This window comes from Spermophilus citellus, assembly GCF_964194105.1.
Source record: "Spermophilus citellus genome assembly, chromosome: 9".
In the NCBI taxonomy this organism is placed as follows: domain Eukaryota; kingdom Metazoa; phylum Chordata; class Mammalia; order Rodentia; family Sciuridae; genus Spermophilus; species Spermophilus citellus.
The window spans coordinates 74,084,884-74,111,706 of NC_138191.1; the positions used below are offsets into that span (position 1 = coordinate 74,084,884).

At 33.2% G+C, this 26,823-nt stretch overlaps 1 protein-coding gene across 4 annotated transcripts in view; it reads right to left on the bottom strand.

Annotated features, from left to right (window-relative positions):
• Positions 1-1,310: 1,310 nt before the first annotated feature.
• DNAJB4 (DnaJ heat shock protein family (Hsp40) member B4) overlaps positions 1,311-26,823 on the bottom strand; it is a 35,667-nt gene continuing 10,154 nt past the window's right edge. For 2 of the 4 annotated variants that reach the window (XM_081307713.1, XM_081307712.1), the window contains exons 3-4: positions 6,024-6,592; positions 1,311-4,629 (exon numbers count right to left, since the gene is read on the bottom strand). In XM_081307713.1, the coding sequence (XP_081163839.1) occupies positions 4,396-4,629; positions 6,024-6,458 (669 nt within the window). In that variant the 5' untranslated portion in view covers positions 6,459-6,592 and the 3' untranslated portion in view covers positions 1,311-4,395. Of the gene's footprint in view, positions 4,630-6,023; positions 6,593-14,321; positions 14,769-26,823 lie in introns of those variants that run through there. The other 2 variants (XM_081307711.1, XM_081307710.1) reach the window with 2 other exon arrangements.

Sequence of the window (26,823 nt, forward strand, 5' to 3'; positions counted from 1 at the left end):
ACCTACATGATAGTTCATGCCTACAATCCTAACTTTTCAGATTTATGAGGATTGCAAATTCAAGGCCAGGCTGGACAATTTAGCAAGACTGTGTCTCAAAAATAAAAATTTAAAAAGGGCTGAAGATCAGTGGCAGAACCCTATACCTAGCATGTGTGAGGTCCTAAGTTTGATACCCCAGCACGACACACACAAATAAAAATAACCCATTCTGTAATTAGTGTCTCATAAGTTGTGACTTTATATTCTGTCTTCATAGATTATTCAAAATATTTCAAATATACATGCTAAATTACAGACTATACAAATAAATAGCAAACAAACTTTAAAACATTTTCTCTGTTCTTGGAAATTTAACAACAGGAGACATTAATGGCACACTGGGGGAAAACATGGCACCGAGAAAGAGACAAATTCTGAGTTCCTTTACAACTTGGTCTTTAACTGCAGACAAGTCATTTAGTTCCCTGGTTTTTACTTCTTCATATAGAAAATGTGATTTCTAAAATTCTTTCCCACTCCAAAAGTTTTATGAATTTTATGAACTAAAATCACAGGGGAAAAAAAGAGGAAATGTTAAAAATATTGAGATATTTAATCTATAACATTCATCTACTCATCCAAATTTTGATGAAGCTATTATCAAACAATAACAAGCAACATTTTTGTGTTTCCATAAAGGAGAAAGCACAAACACACACACACACACACACCCATGACATATAGGCGGTATACTACATTATACATTATTGAGAAAAAAATGTTAATATTTTTTGGTTATAGATGGACACAATACCTTTATTTTATTTTTATGTGGTGCTAAGGATCAAGCCCAGTGCTTTCCACATGCGAGGCGAGCACTCTGCTGCTGAGCTACAACCCCAGTCCAAAAAATTGTTTTTAAATTAAGGATGATGTCTATTTATTAACTCTGGGAGGTTAAGTACATAGTTTTTGAAATATGAGAATATATCATTTCTAAGCCATTTACTGAGTTCAATCGTATATATGTTATGATGAACATATATATGAATTATAATTATACCCATCATAACTATTCTAATGACAGTTTACTAAAAATAAAGAAGCAGGAGCATTTTCAATTCCTTGCTTCCAAGAGAAGGTAATAATAGGCAGAAGTGATGAGCTAAAGTAGGGGTCACAAACTCAGATGCTTTCAGATGTCAGAGAGAAATGAACTGAACATGCATGACAGCTTTGTAACACAATAGAGAATGGTAGGTCAGTGGCAGAAGTGTATGCCTTGCCTAGAAACAGCCTAATAAAAAATGTTTTTTAAGCTATTGAGCTGGCCAAACAAAATGTTTTTTTTTTTTTTTTTTGGCAAGCCATCAATGACCTTGGTCTATGGTTGTTCTTTTAACCATAAGTAATGTGGTTTTTCTTGTAGAAAAGATAAGCATCTTTATCACTTAGCTTACTGGGATCTACAGTACCTCATAACTATTCCAATTATTCAAAATTGGTTCAAGAGAATATTTTAAAATCAAAATACTCTCATAATTTTAAAAAAATAATAAAAATTAAACTTTACTTATATTACTGCTATTAAATCAATGTTTGATAAGTAAAAATTGGGCACTTACTATATGATAAGGCATTATTAGTATCTCCTTAAGACAAGAGAGAGATTAGTACACTGTATAACAATGTAGATTTATTATTTTACTACTTAGGATAATTCTCTATTTAAAAAAAAACATTTAACACAAAGACTATTCACATATCTAACCTATAAATCCTTTATTTTACCTGGAAGAAAATACTTAGTCAAGAAAATTGCAGTAAGTGTGGGTTTAAAATAGAAATCACACCCACCACAACAATGCTTTTCACTTCTAGCTTTTTAGACTATAAGAAAATTCCCAAGGTGTTCACACTTCCCTAGGGCATTTCACCCACTGCAGTGCAGGGATTGAACCCAAGAGCATTTTAACTGTTATTCAGAGAAAGAAAGTTATAAAGAATTTATGAATTAAATAGAGCAAGTATGATTAGCTCAAATCTTTGCATTTTTTTCAAGTATCTTCCTTTTGCAACCAAATTATATGGTTATTTCCAACAATTCTACTTTAAGGTATATGCCCAAGATAATTGAAAAGTTATGTCCACACAGAACTTTGCACACAAACGTCAATAGCAGCATCATTCAGAATAACCAGTAAGTGGAAATAAAACAAATGCCCCCAAACACCCACCTTAACAGATAAACAAAATATACTAGGCATGATGGCATAAAACAATAATCCCAACTATGTGGGAGGCTGAGGTAGTAAAATCACAAGTTCAAGGTCAGCCTTGGCAACTTAATGATTTCAGATCTCAAAACAAAAAAATCAAAGGACTGAGAAAGTAGCTCAGGGGTGGAGAGCTCCTGGGTTCATCCCCAGTAGTGCACACATGCACAAACAAAATGTGACATATACATATAATGAAATGTTATTTGCCACATAATGGAAAAAAAAATACCGATAGATGACACAACACATATGGATCTTAAATGTTGAGCTAAATTAATCAGACAAAAGAAAGCCACACATTATTTTATTCCATTTATATGAAATATCCAGATAGACAAATCTATTAGATTAGCAGATTAGTGTTTGTAAGTGGTTAGAAGAAGGAAAGAATGGGGAATGACTGCCAAGGACATAGGGTTCTCTGGGGGGTGATGAACATATTGTGGAATTAATGAAGATGGCACAACTATATGATCATACTAAAAATACTGAACTGTGCACTTTAAAAGGGCAAATATGGGCTGGGAATATACTTAATGGAGAGTACTTGCCTAGTTTCAGTGCCACTCTCACGCACAAAGCAGGGGAAGAGAAGTAAACTAACAGGTCAGTGGTATAGCTTAGTGGTAGAATGTGTGCTTATATTGCACGAGAGGTCCTGGGTCCATTCCTCACCACAAATACATAAAAAAGTAAACTGTATTATGGTATATGAATTCTCTCTCAATAAAGTTATAAGGTATGTACTTATTATAACCTATTTATAATAAAAGATTTCAATTCTACTAAAAGGTGAGAGAATCCAATTGTGTGTGTGTGTGTGTGTGTGTGTGTGTGTGTGTGTGTGTGTATCATCATTATGGAAAGTGGTTTTGTTTTTATTAGTTTGTTTTTGTTTTGTATTAGGGATTAAACCCAGGGGCACTTTACCATTGAGCCATATCCCCAGTCTTTTTTATTTTGAGATAGGTCTCACTAAGTTGCTTATGTCCTCACTAAATTGCTGAGGCTAGCCTTGCAATCCTCCTGCCTCAGCTTCCTGAGTCACAGGGATTACAGGCATGTGCCATCATAACTGGCTGGGAAGTTGTTTTTTTAAACCAAAAACTTCTCAAAACATTACTCTTAATAAAACAGAAGACAAAATAATTTTTAAACGCAAATATATTTAAAAAATTAAAACACCTAAGAAATGCAATCTATACATATGAAAAAGTAAAATATTTATGTGCATAACAAGTAGTAGCAATACTGACCATAAGCAGCAGTTAGTGTTTATGTTTCCTATATTTTGGTTTAACACCATAGTGGTAGTTTATTCTTTTTTAGGGAAATTATATAAGGTATATATAGCATATATAAGTAAGTTATAGAAGACTGTGTAATTGGAAATTAATTCCAAGTAACAGTATTTCCTCTAAAAACACATTTCTTATTAAGCAAATTATTTTAAACTAGTGGACAACAAAATGAGCCGATAATTTAGTAAGCCCAAGATATATAGCTAACTTGCATAAAATTACATATGGCATTTAAAAAGTCTATTTCTAAAATATCAGTAATTCAGGCAATTGGGATTTCCAGAGGAGATAAATTGCCATTCATTTTATTTTATGAAGAAAAGGTCTGCTTTTAAGAACCTTACAACCATGTTAAGAAATGTTACCACATACTTCAAAAATCAAAATGGTGAAACATATTCACCAATATGTTCTTTTACTGGTTGGTATTAGCCCTCAAACATTTAGCCCTCAAGCATTTCAGGGTGACTTATAAATGAGAACCTAATAATACTGATTATCTAAAGATGTAAGAAATAAAGTACTTGGATTGTCTAGAACTTTATTAGAAATATATCTGCTGACTTCACAAAACCAACTTTTATATATAAGCAAAATACTAAAATTTCTGATTTGGGAGAAATAAAATACAGTGAGTAGTTTTCTCTTCATCTCTAACTGTAAAAATCCCTTTTGCCTATTTATTTGACCCGTCTCTCTCTATTCATGCAATTTAATGAGTCCTCAGAAGAATTTACACATTTTTATACAGAATTCACATCTACATCAGTAAACTGCCAGTCCTTTTATATTTTCAGTGCCTTATCTAAATATGGGTAACAAAGTTCTTCATTCTATGAGGCAGGAAGGTGTTTTCTAAGAACTTCTTTGGATGATGAAGATATAGTATCTGGGAAGGACACCTCAAATTCTATTAGAAGGTCACCACGTTGGTCAGGATTTTTTGGAAATGGCAGCCCATATCCAATAATTCTTCTTCTCATGCCAGGTTTCACAATATCATTTATTGACATAGGTATGTTTCTTCCATCCATTGTTGGCACATTAATTGAACAGCCACACAATGCCTAAAATGCACAAAATAAAATAGTTAACAAAACCTAAAATTTTTTAAAAATTTAAGTAAACATTACCAAGTAGTAAAAAAAAAATATTATTAAGGTAAAATTTTAACTTCCTAAAGAATAATAATAGTTACAAAACTTTTTTCCCATTAGAAAAATCCTTCAGGAAAAAAAAAAGAAAGAAAAGAAAAAATCTTCAAGACATTTATAATCAGAGATGTTACAAAAGATGGGAAAAGTTAAGAAAAAGAGAAAGGAGAAGTACAGGATGCCTTTCACAATGCTTTGTTATGAAATGGATAAACTGAAGTTTCTATTACAACAATCAAGACACAGAAATTGGAATGCAAGAAAGGGAGAAGACTTAGAACTGGAAAGACCAAGATGGGAACAATACCTATTTCTCTATAAAATCACAGGATAAGAAGAGTACACTTGTTTTAGTCAACAAATATTTACTATCTACTACATGCTACACAATTCCTATTGAACCACAGAGAGACCATGAACAAAGATGCCACCTCAGGAAAGCACAAGTAGCTCACAGAAACTTACAAGCAAACTAGTAATTATAGTCTGAGCACAGAGGTCTTTTGTGAGAAAAAGGGCATTCACATTATCACCCTAGAAAGCTGAAGCTAAGCCTTGGACTAGGTGTAGGTACTGAGAAAAGTTGAAGAACAATAGTGCTGCATAGAGTAGAGGTGAGACTATGATAAGAATTATACAAAATAAGAATAACAGAGCAAACTCAGGGAGAACATCTTTAGGTAGAAGTCAAATTTTAAAATGACCTTTTATTTTTAAGTCAAGTTTAGACTTTAATGTAGACATTATGTAGAGCCACTTGAGAATTTTAGGCAGGACCTAAAATTGTCATGGCCATATTTCATGGGTTATAATCTACTTTGAGAAATAGTGCAAATAAGAACTCAAGAACTATACTGAAGTACTACTATTATGTTATTATTTACTAAGTAATAATTACTATAAAATATACATTATGATTTTAATACTTTGTTATACCATTATTACTCCAAATTAATAATTTTAGAACACATCTTATAAATGGACTTAGGTGATGAGATTTCAGGGCAAATCTTATAAACAACAATTATAAAAACAGAATAGAGTTAATCCAGTATTAAGGTCTCATCATACATAATTCAGTTTGCACTTAAAATTGACATTTAAATGGTTAAATAATTAAACTTAGAAAATATAATTTCATAAAAGAGATTAAAGGTAGTACTAACTCAGAGAGTTGTTATAAGGATTACCATAAAAAAGATACAATAAGTACAAAATAAATGTTAGCTGTCCCTCAGATTACTCCCTAAGATCAATCAGCTGCATAAATATGTTTGGTTTCAGAATCCTAGGTCCTATTAACTTACCTCCCGTAAACTAATTTTAGCATTATAAATTATATTTGATCCATCTCTTTTAAATTTGGGGTGATCTTTGTCTTTAATAATAAAAACAATGTCTGCTGGAATACTATTTGGTGTTTCATCTCCTTCCCTTGGAAAAGTAATTTTGGTGCCTTCTTTCCACCCTTTTTTAATCTCAATGGTGAGAATTTTGTCCTCAGTTCTATAACTCCTTCCATCAGGGTTTAACCTTTTCCGAGAAATCTTCATCCGTTTGGTGCAACCATTGTATATTTCTTCAAGTGATACTCTAAGTTCATGAATAACTGGAGGATCTTGTTTGAGACGGGATGGCCCCACAGAATTCCTGTCTCTTGGATATCCATTCATGCTGAATCCAAAGGCACTAAAAGGATCTCCGTCTATTTCCATTTCTTCCGAATCTCTACCACCACCCATCCGTCTTCCAAAGAAGATTTCAAAGGGGTTGGAACCTCCAAAAAATGCTGCAAATGTGGCATGAGGATCACCATGAAAGGTGTACCGGAAGGTACCTCCTTGTCCATCAGTACCTCCTGCTCCTCCTTTCAACCCTATGTGAAGAGATAAACATGATTACAAAATGTTTGCAACTCTTTGACAGTTAAACTTCCAAAAACTATAATGCTCAGAAACTTTGGCCAAATTGGGTTGCAATTTATTAATAATGGTCATAAATATAATTATATCTAAATACAAATAACTAAATAACTTCTAAAAATTCTATCCCAATTTAAATTTCTAGCTTTCAAATTCTTCCTCCAAATTTTTAGCTTTAATACTTTATTCCTGGGCTGGGGATGTAGCTCAGTAATTGAAAGTTTGCCTACCATGTTTGAGGCTTTGGTTTAATCCTCACTCAATACTACACATACATACAAATATAATAATAATTTATTCCTGAGTATTTGTTTTATAATGAGTAAGAAAAAATTTAAGAATCCCTTATCTCATAAACTACTGGTTTGGCATACTGAAGTATACAAATATAAGTTTTTTAAATTTTTCAGTTGAAAGGTGTTTAGTAATCAATGCAAAATCTGAAGTTTAAGTACCATTATAATCAATAAATACAATTAATAATATATAGTTCCATATACATACTAACTTTATTTCAGGCCATCTTTTACTGTTTAAGAACTAAGAAAGAAACTCTGTGGCAGAGAGGAAAAAAATTCCAACAATGAGGACACACTATGACAAATGGTTTTTTAGACACATTTAAATTGTTTTTGTAGTACTGTGGAGTGAACCCAGCGGTGTTCTACCCCTGGGCTAAATCCTACTCCTTTTCATTTTGTAATCTGAGATAAGGTCTGGCTACATTGCCCAGGCTAGTCTTGAATTTGAGATTAAACTGCTTCAGCCTCCAGAGTAGCAGGGATTACAGGTATGTGCCACCACACCCAGCCTAAGGTTCTTATACATAAATACCAAAATTTGTTTATTTAGGCATATATCATCATAATTTTATTCTAAAAACAAGACTAAAATCAAGAGCTGTAAATATTCCTCCCATGTAAATGGATTTTGACTGGTTATTTCTGTCTATTGTGGACAACCCACTTCAGACTGCAGTATAGTGACATTTTGCTTAGAGGCTCAACTAAGTAAGATTAGCTTACAAAAGATTACATATATTTGAAAAAGCATTTTCTACTATATGCTAAAGAAAGATTCTACTAAAACCAATAAAACAACAGCATAGTGATCTTTTAAGGGGTCGATACTGAGATTAAAATCATCAAAGTCTCTGAGGCAACCTTATGGGAATTCCTAACCAAGGGAACCAGGAGGAAAATAAGATTATAAAACTGATAAATGCACACAATAATTTAAAGTTCCACTGGAAATAGTCTGCATGCTCTCAAAGGGAGAGCATATTTCTTATTCCATATTGGCTTCTTCCATTAAAAGGTATATATGTATTCGACACCATCAAACAGTCTCAACTCATGTCTAAATTTTTACCTTTATCCATGAATAGAAATCTCAAGAGATCTAATACTCTGAAAATGTCAAAATTGAAGGATATAACCAAATAGCAGTTAGAGAAATTCCTTGTAGAAACTCAATGACAAGAATATGCTGGATAATAACTTTTAATATGCAGTTCATCCAAAACTCATATGTGTATGTGTGTGTGTGTGTGTATTTATGTATTTATTTATTTATTTTTGGACTGGGAACTGATGCCAAGGGCACTTTACCATTGAGCTACATCTACAGCCCTTTTTATTCTGAGACAGGGTTTCACTGAATGGACCAGGCTAACCACAAACTTAAAATCCTTCTGAGCTGCTGGGATTACAGTCGTGTATCACTGTGCTTGGCTTTTTTTTTGGGGGGGGGGCAGTACTGGGGATTGAACCCAGTGCAGTGTCAATCTACCACTAAGCAACATATCCAGCCCTTTTTATTTTGGGACAAGGTCTCAGTAAGTTGTCCAGGCTGGCCTTTGAACTTGAGATTTTTCTGACTCTGCCTCCCAAGTAGCTGGGAATAGGTGGGGTGTAGCTCAGAGATAGGGTACTATGCATAGCATGTTAGAGATCCTGGGTTTGACACCTAGTTCCAAAAATAAAATAATCCAAGTTGCTAATATTAAAGACATGTGCCACTGGGCCCAGCTTCCCTTTTATAAATTTTACTAGTACATTTATATTCCCCATGTTAAAAGCTAATGACATATTTCTTTAAATGAAAGAATACATATATAACTCAAGGTTATAACCAAGTAACTAAAATGAATTATTTCAATAATTTTATCCTTCATCACACAGATTCATAGAGTATAATTATTTATTGGAGAGTAAAGTAAATTAGGGACTGGAAATGTAGATCAGTGATTCAGTGCTTGCCTGTCATGTCTAAGGTCCTAGGTTCAATCCCAACTAGTACAAGGGAAAAAATTTGAAAAAAGTTAAGAAAATTGGTTAAATTAGCTTTTTAATCTAACTTTCTACAAGCCAAAAAGTCTAAATGCTTTGTAGCCATAATGAATTCATGGAAAGAATAACATTTTAAGTTATTACATCATGGGTTTGGCTTTCCCTAAAACCTCTCCCCACTCTGCCAAAAATGGTAACTCTGTCAGGATTACTGAATCCCTAAAAAGATTCATACATAGTCTGAAGTATTGTTTAGCAAAACTGACAAAAAGCCTCCAATGCAGCTTTGAGGTTTTCCTAGATATTAAATGGTCAATTATATGGCTCAGATAAAGAACAAAGCTACTACAAAGCTGAGAAAATTCTATCAAAATTCATGCCACTATTATACAACATGAATTATTATGTAAGTATCATTTGCAATATAGCACTTGAATTATAACAAGCATGTCATCAACTATAGTTAATCATATGCAGTTTAACTGTTAATGGAAAACTTTAATATTAAACTGGATTTCTTCTTCCACCCAAAATATTTTCTAGATACCATCATCTCTTTGTGTGATCAAGGAATGCATTCTAAAACATCTGCCTATTAGTAGGTCTACTATTATTTTTAAAACCAACCAACAAATTTGCTATCTAAAAACAAATATTTATTGGGAATACTGTCCGTAGCAATGACTTCCACTAGTTAGTTAACTTGATTAAAAGATTATCAAAAGAAGAAATACTGGAAAAGAATTACAATTTCAAGGAAAAAATGATACTATTTAAATAACTCTTACATTAAGGAGATCTAATATGTAAAAATCCGGACTTACAACAAGACTTTAGAGTTATAGAATATGAGATCCTTTAAAGTTTAATTCACAAAAATCCATTGACTTACATATTTTTAGAATATGTAATGATAAATACCAAAGAGATTCAATTGATTAAACATATAAGTTAAAGAAGCTAGCATAAAGATTAATAAACTAAATGTAAATTTAATCATATAAACACTACTTTTTAGTACTTGAAGGAAATTGAGTAAACTGTAAGCAGTAAACAAAATATGGAAGGCATAAAGAAAAAGACATGCTAGAGCATTAGAATGATGTTATTAGAAACATGCTAGAGCACTAGAATGATGTTATTAGAAATCTTTTTTTTTTAATCTTTTAATGCAAACCTCTGTTAACATTCACTGGACTATTCAGAACTACACCTAAAACTTTGGGAGAGAGTGGTTCAAATTCCAATCCTAAATTTCTGTGGTTCTGTTTTTTTGCTTTCAAAGGACTTAACTACGGAGAAAATTTATTTTTTAAAAATTGATTACATACCCTAAAATTCACTCTTTGTAAATATGTTTTGTGCCATCAACAAACCACTTATGGAACATTTCCATAATTCCAAAGAGTTCTCCAATTCCTATTTGTAGCTAATCCCTATTCCTACCTTCAGCCCTAGGCAAGAAGATCCGCTTTTTTCTCTATGAATTTGCCTTTTTCAAATATTTCATACAAATGGAATCATATAATATGTAATCTTTCATAATGGCTTCTTTCAGTTGGCACTTTTTAAGGTTCATTCATATTATAGCATGTTTCAGTAAAATGGTCCTTTTAACTACTAAATAGTATCCCATTGATGTATATACATTTTCTTTTTTTTATTTACTTTTTTATTTTTTAAGTTTATTTATTTTGCATTATAGTTCTTAATACACCATTATACAATCATTCGTCATATCTCTGATTACATATAAGGTATGCTGACACCAAATTCACATCTTCATACATGTATTTTGTATAATGATGAGAGTCTCCTTTCACCATTCATGATATTCCCCTTCTCCCTTCCTTTCCCTCCCACCCCTATTCCCTATCTAGAGGTGATCTTCCTCCCTTGTTTTCCCTCCCAACCCCATTTTGAGTCACCCCCCTTATATCAGAGAAGACATTCTGCATTTTTTTGGGGGGATTGGCTAACTTCACTTAGCATAATCTGCTCTAAGCCATCCATTTCCCTGCAAATGCCATGATCTTATTATTTTTTATTGCCGAGTAATATTCCATTGTGTATAAATGCCACATTTTTTTTTTATCCATTCATCCACTGAAGAACATCTAGGTTGGCTCCACAGTTTAGCTATTGTGAATTGTGCTGCTATAAAGATTGATGTGGCTATGTCCCTGTAATATGCTGTTTTTAGGTCCTTTGGGTATAGTCCCAGAAGAGGAATAGCTGGGTCAAACATTTTCTTTATTCACTAACTAATTGATGCTACTTTTGATGTTTTCTATTTGGTGCTGTTACAAATAATGGTGCTATGGACTTTCAGGTACGTCTTGTGTAATATGTTTTTGTTTCTCCTTTATAGATTAAGATTCCTAAGAGTAGAATTGTTGAGTCATAAATAGGTTAAGTTTAAAATACCTTTTTTTGGGGGGATACTGAGGGTTGAAACCAGGGGAACCTTACCACTGAGCTACATCCCAGGCCCTTTTTGTTTTGAGACAGGGTCTTACCAAGTTGCTAAGGCTGGCCTCACCTTGCAATCCTCTTGCCCCAACCTCTCAAGTCACTGGGAGGATTACAGGCCTGTGTCATCCTGCCTAGCTAAAACATCTCTATCTCTGTCCATTTTCTTTTTTAATTAAAGCATTTTAAGTTACAGATTAGAGATTTTTCAGAACACAATGATTCTCTTAATTCCTAAATACATATATTTAGTAACAACTAAATTTCATGATTCTTTATTTCTATTGTACCAGCTCCAAGAATATAATAATTAGAAGTGGGGGAAAAGAATATCCAGTAAACTGATAGTGTCTCCATAGTCCTAAAATTCAGTATTTTGTTACTACTAAAGAAACCTATGAGGGGCTGGGGATGTGGCTCAAGCAGTAGCACGCTTGCCTGGCATGCGTGCGGCCCGGGTTCGATCCTCAGCACCACATACAAACAAAGATGTTGTATCTACCAAAAACTAAAAAATAAATATTAAAATTCTCCCCCGCCCCTCCCTCCCTCCCCCTCCCCCTCTCTCTCTCTCTCTCTCTCTCTCTCTCTCTCTTTAAAAAAAAAAAAAAGAAACCTATGAAACCAGGCCTGCAGGCCAGACAGAGTAATAAAAAGCCAAGAAAAAAATGTTTTCCCACACTTTCACAGTATATCTAAAGGGGATGAGCTGCTCAGGATCAAACCCAGCACCTATCCATCATTGAGCTACATTCCCATCCCCTAAATTAATGAGATATTCTGAGTAAGGTCAAATAATAAATGATACTTCTCTTTGAAGGAAGAATAATTCTAAAAAATAATTCAAATACCTTTATTTAACTGTATTTTCAAGTAATCTATAACTATGGAACATTTGTGAATAATTCAATGTTTATAAAAAAACATATCCTCTCCCCACTCTTTCTTTCTATAGCTTATACCAATTATCTGAATTAGAAACAACAACAAAAAGATTCAAGGCATATAGATGATCCTCATTTTGTTTTTAAAAATTCACTCACTGATGACCAATAAAAATCAAACTTGGAAAAAACAAATTACTCAAGAAAAGCACTATTAATACAAGGGCTGGGATTGTGGCTCAGTGGTACAGTGCTTGCCTGGTATGTGTGAGGCACTAGGTTCAAGCCTCGGCACCATATAAAAATAAATAAATAATATATAAGTAAATAAAATAAAGGTATTATGTTCATCTACAACTAAAAAACAATATTTAAAAAAAGAAGTAGTAATATAGCCACGAAAACTGTACCATTTGGTGACTTGAAAATTCTGATGACAAATATCCTTAATAAACCTGAATCCCTATGGCTTTGTCACAGAAACTTGAGCAATCAATGAGATAGATGCAGCCAAATACCTTAGATTTAAAGCAGTGGATATCTACTCTTTCATGTGAATTTACAGTGCCACTCCATGTTCACAGATTTCTTTACAAAATTATAAATAACTCCTTCAAAAACAGTAGTAGATTACTGATAGTATCTCAAAATCCTGCTTAGCTTTTGAAATGAACCAAATCATGGTATTTTGAGTAGTATGGCCATAGGGAATATGCACTATTTTGTCCCTTTATATTTACAAGACCTCACATTGCAGATCCTCACCACACCAAAACAAGCAGCATAAACTTCAATTTTGGCAACTTACAGATGAAAATGAAAAACAAGACAAGAGGTAAAAACCCTTTAAACACAATCACCCTGCTTGTCTCCATTTAATTTGTTTAATTCAAAATGATAAGTCTCTGCTTGGCTCTATTTTAAGAATATACTTCTAATTAGCAAAATCTGATGTTAAAATGCAATAAAGAAAGCAAAGGGATAACAAAAAGTTTTCATAGCTACAATAATTTAAAAAACATTCTGAGAGAAAAACTAATAATAAAATATCGATTTTAAATTTTGAAAATATACCAGGAGTTGTAGGAATTAAAAGGTTTTTGTTGTTGTTGTTAATTAGCAATTTAAAATAGCTTTACTTTATTGTTATATATATATATATATACACACACATATATCCCTATTTATGGTGTTCACTAATTTCTGATCACACAATGTAAGAAACAAAAGTATGGCATGGAGAGAAAAGGGAAGTTGTCATGCTTTCTTCTACACCTAGATAGTAAAATTTCAGAAGGAATTGTTACCTAAAAGAAAATCAGTAATTGTTCTAACTAGGTGGCCATTTTAGGTCAAAAACTGTATTTCTGGGATCTCATTTTTCTTGGCACACAATTACTGTTTACAATTAAGCTAAAAACTTGTTCTGGTATTTTATGACATCAGGAAAATTCCTTCCTCTCCAGGCAAAATGCCAAAAACAACTAGAAGCTAAATGCCTGCGCCTTCTGCTTCTAAAACAGACGACTTTGTCTTGTTCAGTCTAAACTAGCCTTGCTTTAAGAAAGGCAAAAAAATAAAAAAATAAAAAAATAAAAAAATAAAAATCTTCTTTTTGTTTGTGTGAATAAAAGATAAAAGTACCCAGAATTTGAACGTGTAATCTTAAAAAATTTTTAAATCATTATTGATTCTGGCAGAAAATACATCAGAAAACAAAACAGGTTGCATAAGACTTTTGACAAAATTCATTGATGGGTATGGGAATTTAAGGTTTCTATTTAAATATACAGTGTTAACAACAAAAGTCTAATGGTAGAGTATGTATAATACAAAATGCTAAAATCCCCCATAAAAGGCAAACAAGGACATTTCATTCATAGCTATGCAATACTCATTCATATAATCAGGGATGAAATCTTGTTCTTATCTATAACTTGTTTATTTTTGACATGTCCGAGGATCTAATTTAATGATAACCACAAGTCTAAGAAAGGAGAGATGAAGAAACAAAAAGATACACACAAAATACTTACCTTCTTCCCCAAACTGATCATATATTTCTCTCTTTTTAGGATCACTCAACACTTCATAAGCTTCTGCGACCTCTTTAAATTTTTCCTCTGCTTGAGGAGATTTGTTCTTGTCTGGATGAAATTTGAGGGCTTGTTTTCGGTAAGCCTTTTTAATATCTTCATCGGAAGCTCCTTTTTCAATTCCCAAAATGCAATAATAGTCTTTCCCCATTTCGAATGCCTTGAAATGAACTTAGATTTCCCTTTGTGAAAGAAAACAGCGTCCCCAGTCTTAGCAATATGATTCTAAGAAAAATAAACCAAGCTGGGTATTTTAAAAGTTAAAGCAAATCAGCAATTTAGCTAGCTGTCTTCAGGCAGCAAGCAGACAGCGTCTCCGTGTTCAATTCCTTCCCAACAGCTCACTTAACAGATAAATATACACTACACAAGAGACGGCCTCCTTCTGGATCCTCCCATTTTCACTACGTGTCTCTGTACTTTCTAGAACAGCAAATGCTACAGGACGTCACTTTCCCAGCTGCCTCTAGTCAAAGTACTGAGCTATGTTTTCTCCTCCTCCGTGATTAACTATTCATTTTCCTTCTGGCTCTATCATTTTTATTTCCTATTTAAGAGGCTAAGTAGATTTAACAAACCCAGTATTTCAACATGGAATGTTATAACCACATATTTATTTACTCCATTCTAGGTGAAAAAGCCACAAAAATAATTACAGCCATTAAGCATTCCATGTTATCAAGTTACTATACAAGTGCCTTGAACTTATTTTAGGTATTTTAATTTTAAGTCATTTAATTGTAAAACATACAATACTAAAATATAGGTTTTTAAAATTTTTTCAAATAATTTGCTTCATTTAAAAAAATTCCTGGGGTTTATCAATCAGAAACTCAAATTATATCAATTTTACATTGTAAAAAGACTATCATAAAGTTAAAAAGCAGTATTTTAAAATGAAGACTTAAATGATCTGAACTAGCTTTTTGATTTTTTGTAGTATACAAGAGTTAGCAGCTCTAGGAAACCAGTATTTTTTGTAAAAACTTAATACCTGAATTTTCTATTAATTTAAACTAAAACAGCATGAGACTCACCCCCACATCCCCACTCCTGGGGTCACTAAAGAATTTTTGTAATGCAGGAAAGTTAGGAAAAAAGTATCAGGTTACAGATAATACATACTCATATTCCTTATTAAGATCAAACTAAAATCTAGATATGCTATTTAAAAGGGCAGTAATATGGAAATATGTTTTCCTTTTCAAATACATTTCCCCTAATTAGAAATACATACTCATTGATAAAGATTTTGGAAAACACAGAAAAAAAAAATCTCCATCATACCAGTTTAGGTAATTCTGTTAAATGTTAGTCTATCTCCTATTCCTTTCTTCTATGAATATTGATGGTTATTTTCTATAAAATTTTTGTTTTTTATTAACAAAGTTTAAATAACAGCATTCATATTTATATATCCTCTGATGCCTGTTTCCTCATATTTTTAATATTTTGAGACATTTTCATGTATATAATATCTTTTATCTGTATGGTTTTCTCATCTTTTAAAAAATGTTCCCATTTCTTTTTTCTTTTTTTGGTGGGAGCACTGGTGGGTGGTTTGGTTTGGTTTCTGTGGTGCTTGGGGATCAAACCCTAGGCTTCACATGATAGGCAAGTACTCTATAACTGCTCCTCCATTTCTAATAGAATATTGAAAAAAATAGATTAATAAGAAAATTTCAAAAGAATTGTATCCAGTTCATAGTCAGTGTCTATAAACATGGGGGAAAAAAAACTATGAGGTCTGAGGTATACCTCAGAGTGCTGTCCTAGCATGTGCTAGTTCCTGGGTTCAATCCTAGTAACACACACACACACACACACACACACACACACACACACACACAAACACTTTACTAGAAAATAGACATATATGTTTAGAATATAATGAAAAGGTCAGGTGTGGTGGCACACACACCTATAATCCCAGCTACTTGGGAGGCTGAGGTAGGAGGTTCACAACTTCCAGACCAGCCAGCCCTGTCTCAAAATTTTAAAAAAGAGCTGGGGATATATAGCTCTGTGGTAGAATGCCCCTGGGTTCAATCCCCAGAACCACCAACAAAAATAACAACAATAACAACAAAAAGGAGATAACCATGTGTTAATCTTTAAAGAATGGTAATTTTATACACACACACACACACACACACACAGTATAGGCCAACAATGATGACTCAGCACTTTTTTCTGAATGGCTCATCTTTGTACCTTGTAACAGCTATGATTTCTCGTTTCTCAAAACTCTCTAAAAACACCGTAGCATTAGAAATTTCTAACATTTATTTAACAGTACAGGTTACAAAGATCTGTCAGGTAGTTAGCAAGGTTTTTATTCTTATCAAGGAATAATTAATGGCAAAAGATACCTTTTAAATCCAGAACATTTAGGGAAAAATACTAATATTGAAAGTCACTGAAAGACTTCTATTTTTAAAAAGCATACTTTCAAGTTGGAATTCAGTACATGGTTCAGTATCTAAAGCAGATTAAAAAAATAATAAAAATTTCAAATGAAATTTCTTTAAATATTCATTACCAAAGGAGCACTGACATTATTGTCTATAAAAAACATGAAATTGTTCTATTAGATAATGCTGGGATTAAGAAAAAAACTTATCTGATTCAGTCATTTGGGTATTTCAAGTTAACAAGGAAGCAGATATAATCATGTTTTAAGACCACAAAATAAAATAAAACAAAACAGTCTGGCTGGGTTTTGGTAAAATGATCAGGTACCTGCATACTCACAGCTTTGTAAATTTTTATAAATAATTCTTTCAAACATTTGGCAACAGTCATTAAGAAGCCATTAAATATGATATTTAGATGCTCCATAAACATCACACCTGGAATTTTATCCATAGGAAACAATTCAAAGATAAAAATAATTATGTATCCAGATAAAAAATTTCAAAGACAAAAATAATTATATATCCATGTAAAATAGTTAAAAGATAAAAAAAATATATATATAAATATAGTTACTGAAAATAAATAAAATGGGGGTGGTGGATCAATGTGATTATTAAATAGTACATTGGAGACATCTATTCTTGCACTCACTTTTTCAGACTAAGCTGTTTTGTCTACCACTGTGTTGAAAAACCATTACATATTCCTGTTAGATTAAATTTTGGCCATTCAAGTATTTATGAGATAAATGTGGGAATTTTTTTTTATAGGGAAGGAATAACTATCTTTGAAAATAATTATCATGACAGAAATAGGAAGAGTCTACAAAGGAAACAGCAGTAACAGCCCTTAGGGAAAATGGAGAAGAGATACGATCAAAGTTTATTCAATAAATGTGTATTTAAGAGTTCGATCCTTAGTACCACATAAAAATAAATAAAATAAAGGCATTCTGTCCATCTACAACTACAAAAAATAAAAAGAATTTAAAAAGTAAAAATAAGGTAGTGGTAGCAGTTTGGGGAGCTGAGGCAGGAAGAATGCAAGTTCAAAGGCAGCCTCATCAACTTAGTGAAGCCCTAAGCAACTTGGCAAGACCCTGTCTCAAAATAAAAAATGAAAGGGACTACAGATTGTAGCACAGTGGTTAAGCACCCCTGGATTCAATCCCCAGTACCAAAAATAGTCTCCTTTCACTCAGGAAGTTTAACTTGCAATAAAGCATTAAAGTGAATACCAGATTCACCCTCAAAGTACTCAGACATCCTGCAAGATCATGTCACTGTCCAGTGCCTTTTTCAGACCCTTATTTCAAATTTTAGTCTCACAGTGTCAAAAAAAGAGAAATTCTAGCCTTCCCCATGATACCATTTATATAATACTTTATAGTTTATAAAACACTTCCATTGTTCTAATAATACCTCAATAATAGACATTGTTCTAATAGTCCCTCAAGATTAAGGAGTATGAGGTTGCATTTATTTAAATCTATGGCTTGCTTTTCAGATATCTAAATAATTACCTAAAATAAAATTACAGTCCATCTAATAATTACTGTCTTCTACAAGTTATACTTTCCTTAAGAGATACATAAACAAATAAATATATTTTTTAAAAAAAGTATATGCTTTTAAAAACTAAGGAAAAAGTAATATTGCTTTAAGAATTTTATTAAAACTACTAGTTATCTGTAGATACTCCGGGGTCAGAAATATTTTACACTTAAAAATATATATTTCCTTTTTTGGAGTATAGCACTGATTTATTCTGTGACATTAAAATTATTATTAAATACATTTAAGTGTATCCTAATAAGTCACAGACAAGTTTATAAGAGAGCCAGTAAATACAGGTCAGCTAATAAAGTTTCCTACCATTTTGGAAAACACTTAAAATGTTTTCTTTACACTAATTTTTAACAGTGAATTAGAAGTCAAAAGAAATTATAGCTTCACTAGATCAAAAGTAAAAAAAAAAAAATTGTGACATTAATTTTCATAATATATTTTATTTAACCCAGTAAATCCAAGAACATGAAATATACAAATTTTCAGTGAGACAATTTTACATGCCTCTTTGGGGACTAAATCTTTGAATCCAGAGGGTTGTTTTACATTTATACAACATCTCAATTTGAATAGTACATTTAAGAAGCTTCACAACCTCATGTGACTAATGGCTACTGTATACAAAGTATAGATATACAGATTTTTTCTAATCACCATTGCTAATGAACCAATTTTTCAGAAATCTTAGCCTATGAATTTATCTCATATATATATAATTCTCACTTGCATTTTTACTTATAGTATTTTATTTTCCTTTTACACAAAAAATGAAGATTTATATTTAAAGTAAACTAATAGGAATGGTTCTGTTTATATAGGTTCAGTTGATAAATACTTTCATAATGTTCCAATTAAAGCAACACTAGAACTTTATGTGATTTTCACTTTCCTTTTTTAAATTTGTCATACATGGATAGAGAAGGCATCTTAACTGGATGGTCAGAAGAAAGTAGTATGTGGTCAAAGTGAAACCAGCAGTTCCTAAGATAAATAGTACAGAGAAAAAGGGAGAAAAATGTCTGCAGCACAAGAGGTGAGGCAGGGGAAGAAAATATGCTGCTATTTCACTGAACTGTTAAGCTCTTAGCTAAGATAGTAACAAACTGATTATCTAACAAGTTTAAGTCTTAAATCGTTCACAACTGTAAAATGATTTCTTTTAACTTAAATTAGTATTGAATTTTAACTGTGAATTATATTTGTTACATCCTGAAGACATAATGAAACCACTCCTACTATGACCCTTAACGATTCAAAGACTTTATTGACAGTTACCAAAAATAACTATTAGAACATTTATAAAAATAAGCCAACATGTTCTATAATATTTATCAACTACTATAAAAGCAGGTTACTGACTGCCTAATTCAAATTACAATGAGCTCAAATTACTACCACTGCCTAGAGTAGGATATTTATAGATTTAAAAATTAGGGTTTTTAAAGTAATGTTAAGTGGATGAGTTTAATATTTGAGTTTTTAATACTTAAAAAAGTCTTTTTGTTATCTGTACTAAATCAGCATATCAAGGCAAACCTTATCAAGACCCAATTATGTTAAACTGTTGCTTGTGCCAGGAAGGATAAAATAGTATGAGACATAGTCCCTTGCTCTCAAGAGGTTTAAATTAAATATATCAAAAACTACTACTGTCTGTTGATGCTTTTGCTATATAGTGGTAGTGTTAAAATAGTTGAAGCAGAGACTGTATGGCCTACAAAGCCTAAAACACATACTGCCTGGCCCTTAACAGGCCATGTTTGCTGACTCCTGCTTTATATAAACTATTCTTGATGGAAGAAGAGGGTACTCTAAAAAAAGCATTAAATACAATAAAATTCTATTGAATCTGGCAAATTTTTCTAAAACTCTGGTTTTCACTATAAGAATTCAGAAAATGAAAGGTCAAAGTCTTCTTGCTAGGTCAATGATGAAATAAAATTTGTAGACTAATTCTTTTTTTTTTTTTAAGTTATAGATGGACACAATACTTTTAGTCATATTTATTCCATGTGGTGGTGAGGATGGAACCCAGTGCCTCACATGTGCTAGATGAGCACTCTACCACTGAGCCACAACCCCAGCACCCTAATTCTTTTTTTTGGTTTTTTAATATCTATTTATTTATTTAGTTAGTTAGTTAGTTAGTTTTCGGCGGACACAACATCTTTGTTTGTATGTGGTGCTGAGGATCGAACCCGGGCCGCACGCATGCCAGGCGAGCGTGCTACCGCTTGAGCCATATCCCCAGCCCCAGCACCCTAATTCTTAACCTAGACATGTCTGCTAAGGAGACTATATTAGAATATTTGAGGTATCAGATAAGATGTTTATCAAAAGACAGTACATATGTTACAAAAAAAAAAAAAAACTGAGAAAGCTGGGTATGGTGGCACATGTCTGTAATCCCAGAGACTTGGGAGGGTAAGGCAGGTGGACTGAAAATTCAAGACCAGCCTCAGCAATTTAGCAAGGATCTAAGTAACTTAGTGACACTCTGTCTCCAAATAATAAATAAAAAGAACTGGGGATGTAGCTGAACACACCCCTGTGTTCAATCCTTGGTAGAAAACAAAACTCTGAGAAAGACTACTTAATAATCATACTGTTTTGCTTAATTTAACCATTCCCATCAAACTCCTCAGTCCTGGCCATAAATGACTTTGGCCATTTCCCAAAAGTCACATTTACCCTGAAAGCAGTCGATTCACATTATCTGCCATACTTACATTTGATAAAATTGCAGGGGATGCTGAATTAGCAAATTCTGAATCATTATCCCTAAGGAAATACAGTTAAGATTCCTGACAGATTGATCACATTTTCTTCTACCAAATAGTAACTCATAGCCAACAGCACTGTAAGTCATGAACCTAAACAAGCTTATTTAACATAAATATCCATAAGGCACATCAGACTATAGGAGGTGGTACCGGGGATTGAACCCAGGTCCCTGCACAGGGTAGGCAAGCTTTCCACCACAGAGCTACAACTCCAGGCTTTTTTGAGATAGGATCTCACTAACTTGTTCAGGCTGACCTCAAATTTGCAATTCTGCCTCGGCCTCCTGACTTGTTGAGATTACAATTCTGGGCCACAACATCTGGATTCACAAAACATAGGCTTCTTGCACTTAGGAATATTAGACAGCACCTCAACACTGTGTTTGGGAGCCATTTTAAATAGCGATATCACCAAAAAAGCTGAAAGATGTAAAAAAAAAAAAGATTTCACTAAATAGACTACAGAAAAAGAGACTCATTTACAGTACAAGAGCTGAAACAAGAATGCACAGTGCTAACTTACTCAACCTCAGCTGATTCATAAGGCTCAAATTGCTACTCTTATACCCACATATCTGGAAATGACCTCAGAACACCTTCAGTATTGATTTGGGGATAAAAATAAATTTTGTTTATTAGGTAAATTTATAAATACAGAATTGGCAAGAAATGATGATCAACTATATAATGATGTGCCATAATTAAGAATCTTCTAAATTAACTATAAGTTTTTAAAAATTATTTCTGAGCAACATTAAGTACACAGGCACCAAGGGCTGTGCCTTTGAAGTGACATTTGTTATAGATAAAGCAAACAGGTTGTGTGTATGTAGGTGTATCCCCTCTTCCCCACTCCAGAAACTCTTCACCTACTTTATTTCTGCTTTGTTACTCTAGTTGTACTGCTTGGGTTGAGTTCCCCTGATTCACTTTTACCCTATAGCTCAATTCTATCACTACAAAAAAACCCCCTCTAAATAAGGGTTTATTGATGCCTTACTCACTATGGGTTTTTTAATTTTGTTTTGCAGTATTGAGGATTGAACCCAGAAGTGTTCTGCTCTATTACCAAGCTATACCTCCAACCCTTTTTATTTTATTTTGAGACACTCTTGTTAAATTGCTGAGGCTGGTCTCTGCAATCCTCCTTTTGAGTTGCTGGGATGATAGGACTGTGCCACCATGGTGGTTTATCCACTGGGTTGAAACCTCCCTGAGAGATCTTGTTTTATTCTTTCTCTCTCTTTTTCCTCCTCGAACCAACAGAATAAAACCTTTACAATATACTGCTGTTCAATGAACTTTCACTGAGTGAATAAATCAGAGATTAGTAATTGAGACCTAAAGTACAATGACCATGATATAAAGACCAAAAAATTTATAATAAAAAGTAGAATCTATACAATTTGCCAACTGGCTGGATATATAGATAAGGAAGGATTTCAGATTATCAGTTTCTGGAGTGAATAAAGTTGTGCACAGCTATGTTTTCACGAAAATGCAGAATACAGGACAATGTTTGAAGGGAAAGACAAGTTCCATTATAAACAGGCCTATGGCTCTATTAACAGCCCCTTCATCTATGCTACTTCTATTTGGAAAGTTTTATTGTTTGATTGCCTTTCTAAGTACTACTGTGTTGTAATAACCTGTTTCTCTAGCTAATTCCTCCAACAAAAATGCCTAACTGTACAGTGCAAGATTTATTTTTCACTCCCTAAAACTTAGTAAATATTCACTTAAATTAAATGTGGATGAAGGTGTCCATAAAACAGATATTCTGAACTGAAGCTTAGAAAGAAAGAGCTAGAGATAAAAAAAAAAAAAAAAAATTAGAAAGAATAATCACGAGTGATATTTTTAAGTGTGAAAAAGAAATGACTTTTGGAAAGAAACGAGATGACCAGTATGTATAGATCACATCAGTAAAGCGAAAACATGAAAAAACTAAGGAATCATTAGAGATTAACCAGGTGAATCAGCCATTCGTATCTTCTTTCTGGCTAACAGCTATCTAATTTCTTCCAGGAATAAAGTAAGTGACTCAAGGAAGGTAGAAGTTTTCTCCAGTCTTTGGGAATTGGTTCATGTTGGTTGAAGTCAATCATAGTAATCACATTTTCTTTTGCCAGTAACTGGTGCCAGTAAGATGTAAGAGAAATGATCTGGGGAACTGTGGGGGAGATTTTCCTCCCTGAAAGAAAAATCCTAGCAGAAACCCCAGCATTGCCTTCCAGGTTTTGAATGATGAAAATACAATGCTTACTATCTTATAACCCTGAAAGTAGACATCTGTGACACAGTAAGATGGCAGAATATACAGCAAAAAGTTAGGTTCTCTGATAGTGTTGTTGCATCTCTAAATGAGCTGCCTATCACTGGACTTTCTGTTAAAAGATTCTACTACTTGCAATTGAAAACACCCTGATACTACTAGTGTCCCAAAAACCAAAGGGAGGAAAGCATTTTTTGAAGAACACAGGGAAGTCAAGGGTGATATGAAAGTTATTCTTGGGGGTTAGAATGATTTTGGTTTCAGTAGTAGTAGCTAATCATACAACTACGCAAAAATTATTCTAAAAGTATTCTACAAATACACATATAAATTCATTTACTCTTTTACAATAATTTTAAGGTAGATGGAATTGTAAGCAATAAAAGAAAAAGTGAGATAACAGTGAATTGAACAGTACAAAGAAAATGAGATAATAAATTTAGTATTTCAAAAAAGTTGTCTTAAGGAAAGAATAAAGAATTATAATAACAAGGGGATAAAAGAGGTTTTAAGATGGTCAAGAGAGGAAGTAAATGATTTAAAAAGATGATATATAAAGATATTTTAGATACATTAGGAAAATAAGTAATCAGGTAATATCTCAGAGAAGACTTGTTAAGTATGAGTAGGTGAGATCTGCACAAAATTAGAAGTTGGCTATGAGAGCAAAAGGAAATAAAGACAAATTTGTAAGTTTGAAGGCAAAAGGATTAGAAAGACCAAGTTCATAAATGCTATAAATTTTCTCTTAAAAATGTTTTTAAAAGGCTTCTATTTCTGGGGCTGTGGCTGTATCTCAGTGGTAGAATGCCTGCCTCACACTGGGTTCAATACTCAGCACCACATAAAAAAAAATAAAGGTATTGTGACCCTCTACAAAAAAAAAAAAAAAAAAAAATTTTAAAGGCATCTATTTCTAAGAAGTTGAGAATAAAGTAGAATGCTTGATAAGAATAATGATGGTTTGTGAGGCATGGCAGTACATACCTGTAATCTAGTGACTCCAGAGGCTGAAGCTAGGCAGCAGGGTCATAAGTTCAAAGACAGCATTAGAAAATTAGTGAGGCCCTAAGCAATTTAGTTAGACTCTGTCTCAAACAAACAAACAAACAAAAACACCAAAAAGGGCTGGGGATATGACTCAGTGGATAAGCATTCCTGGGTTCAATTTCTGATACTGGGTGGGGGGACAGCGGGAATGACAGGATCACTTTGGAGTCTATGTTAAGAACAGAATGGGTGGGGTTGGGATTGTGGCTCAGTGGTAGAGCATTCACCTAGCACGTGCGAGGCCCTGGGTTCAATCCTCAGCACCACATAAAAATAAAATAAAGATATTATGTCCAGCTACAACTAAAAAATAAATATTAAAAAAAAAAAAAAAGAATGGGAAAGATGGGCTGAGGTTGTGGCTTAGCGGTAGACAGCTTGCCTACTAGCATGTGTGGGGCCCTGGGTTCGATCCTCAACACTACATAAAAATAAATAAAATAAAGGTTAAAACAAAAAACAAAAAAAGAATGGGAATGGTTAGTAGGAAGAGCAGAAGACCATAAGAATACACTGTAGGGGCTGGGGTTGTAGCTCAGGGGTAGAGCTAGTGCAGGCGAGGTCCTGGGTTTGATCCTCAACACCACATAAAAATAAGTAAATGAAATAAAGGCATTATGTCCATATATACCTAAAAAATGAATATTAAAAAAAGAATGCACTGTAATAATTCAGATGGTTTGGAACATGACATAGCAGAGGATGTGGTGAGAAGTGGTCAACTTCTGCATATACTTTAAAGATAGTCAATAGGATTTCCTGATGAATCAGATGTGGGATGTGTGAGAAATCAATAATGAAGCCAAGGTTTTTCAGCTTCAGCTATTTACTGAATTAGAGGAGAACACGGGTAAGTTGGGGAGTTCAGTATAGGAAATACTAAGTTCAAAATGCATGAAAATGTCTAGTACGCAGTTGGAAAAGAGTCTGGTAATCAAGAAATAGTCCAGACAGAAGGAAAAAAATAAGAGGAATAGAGGTAAAACTAAAACCATGACACTTAAAGAAAGTACTAGAATGAATGAAGGGTTGTTTTATTTTGTTTTGTTTAGAAGTTCAAGGATTGGATCCAAGGACTCATAAATGTAGTAGTTATAATAACTATTACTAGCAAAGTGGGGTTTCTCATTCATCCCAGGAGGTGAGTCTTAATTATTCAAAAGCAAGTATGATCCTTGCAAGCACAAACCTGTGTGACTCAGTTCTAAATTATTCAAAAGCCAGTATGACACTTGCAAGCATAAAACCTGTGACTCAGTTCTAGTCAAGACAGGGATAATCTGGCTGGTAGTCAGGGCTAGGATAAGGGGAATGTATACTAGTAGAAGAAACTTTTTTCTTCCATTTAACAGTTATGACTGTATAATACCTGGAACTATGGCAATGCTTCAGTAGACATCAGGAAAGCTAAGCAAGTAAGCTGAGGATGGCAGAGGACAAAGATGAAAAAAAATATGGATACATCATAAAACTGTTGAGTTGCTAACTCAATCAGCTTTAGGGTCACTCCTATACTTTCTATTATTACTTAAGCAACTTAAGAGTTTTCATTACTTGGAGTCAAAAATATCTGGACGTAACCATTTTATTTAATAACAATGCTCAGGTAACTGAAAAGCAAACAGACTAAAAAAAAAAAAAGGTTAATACCTTTGCAAGGTCACTTAAGTAACAAATGGTGAACTGAAATTTATCTGACTCCAAGTCTATCTGAACTGTTTAATGGCCGCAAATTAAGAGTGGACATAATTAAGAGAGGCGAGTACGAGTTGAGAATTAGCAAAGTGAATGATAAAAAGTTAAGGCCAGGAAGTAAGATGCTGAAAAAGGAGTAGAGAAACAAATGGAGTACATTAGTAGACAAGCTAAACTGACAGGTCTTCCTGAGAAGAGAATATCAGATTTTTATTGTTTGAAAAGTCTGGATGAAGGTTAGATGCAGGTAGCCATGAATAGGGAGTAAAGAGTATTTTGAGTGGTCAAAGATTAATGTACCTTTTACTAACTTTTACCATATGGCATACTTGATTTTCTGATATAGTAGTGACTAAAATACACAAGGTACACTAGAGTTTCCACTCTAGAGTGAAGGACAATAAACAAAAACTAGAACTTTAGTGTGCAAAAAGATTAAGGCCAGTACTGTCACTGGAACTTAGTAGCACTGACCTAAGATGAAGGTACCCAGATGTGACATAGATAGCAATCTGAGGCCTTTTCACAGGGTTACTAACAAACATCAAAATGACAATCAGAATGACATTGATTAGCATTCATGAGATATTTTTTCAAATAATTTAACTTACATTAGGGAATAAATGTTTAATGAATGATCCACCTGGTCATTA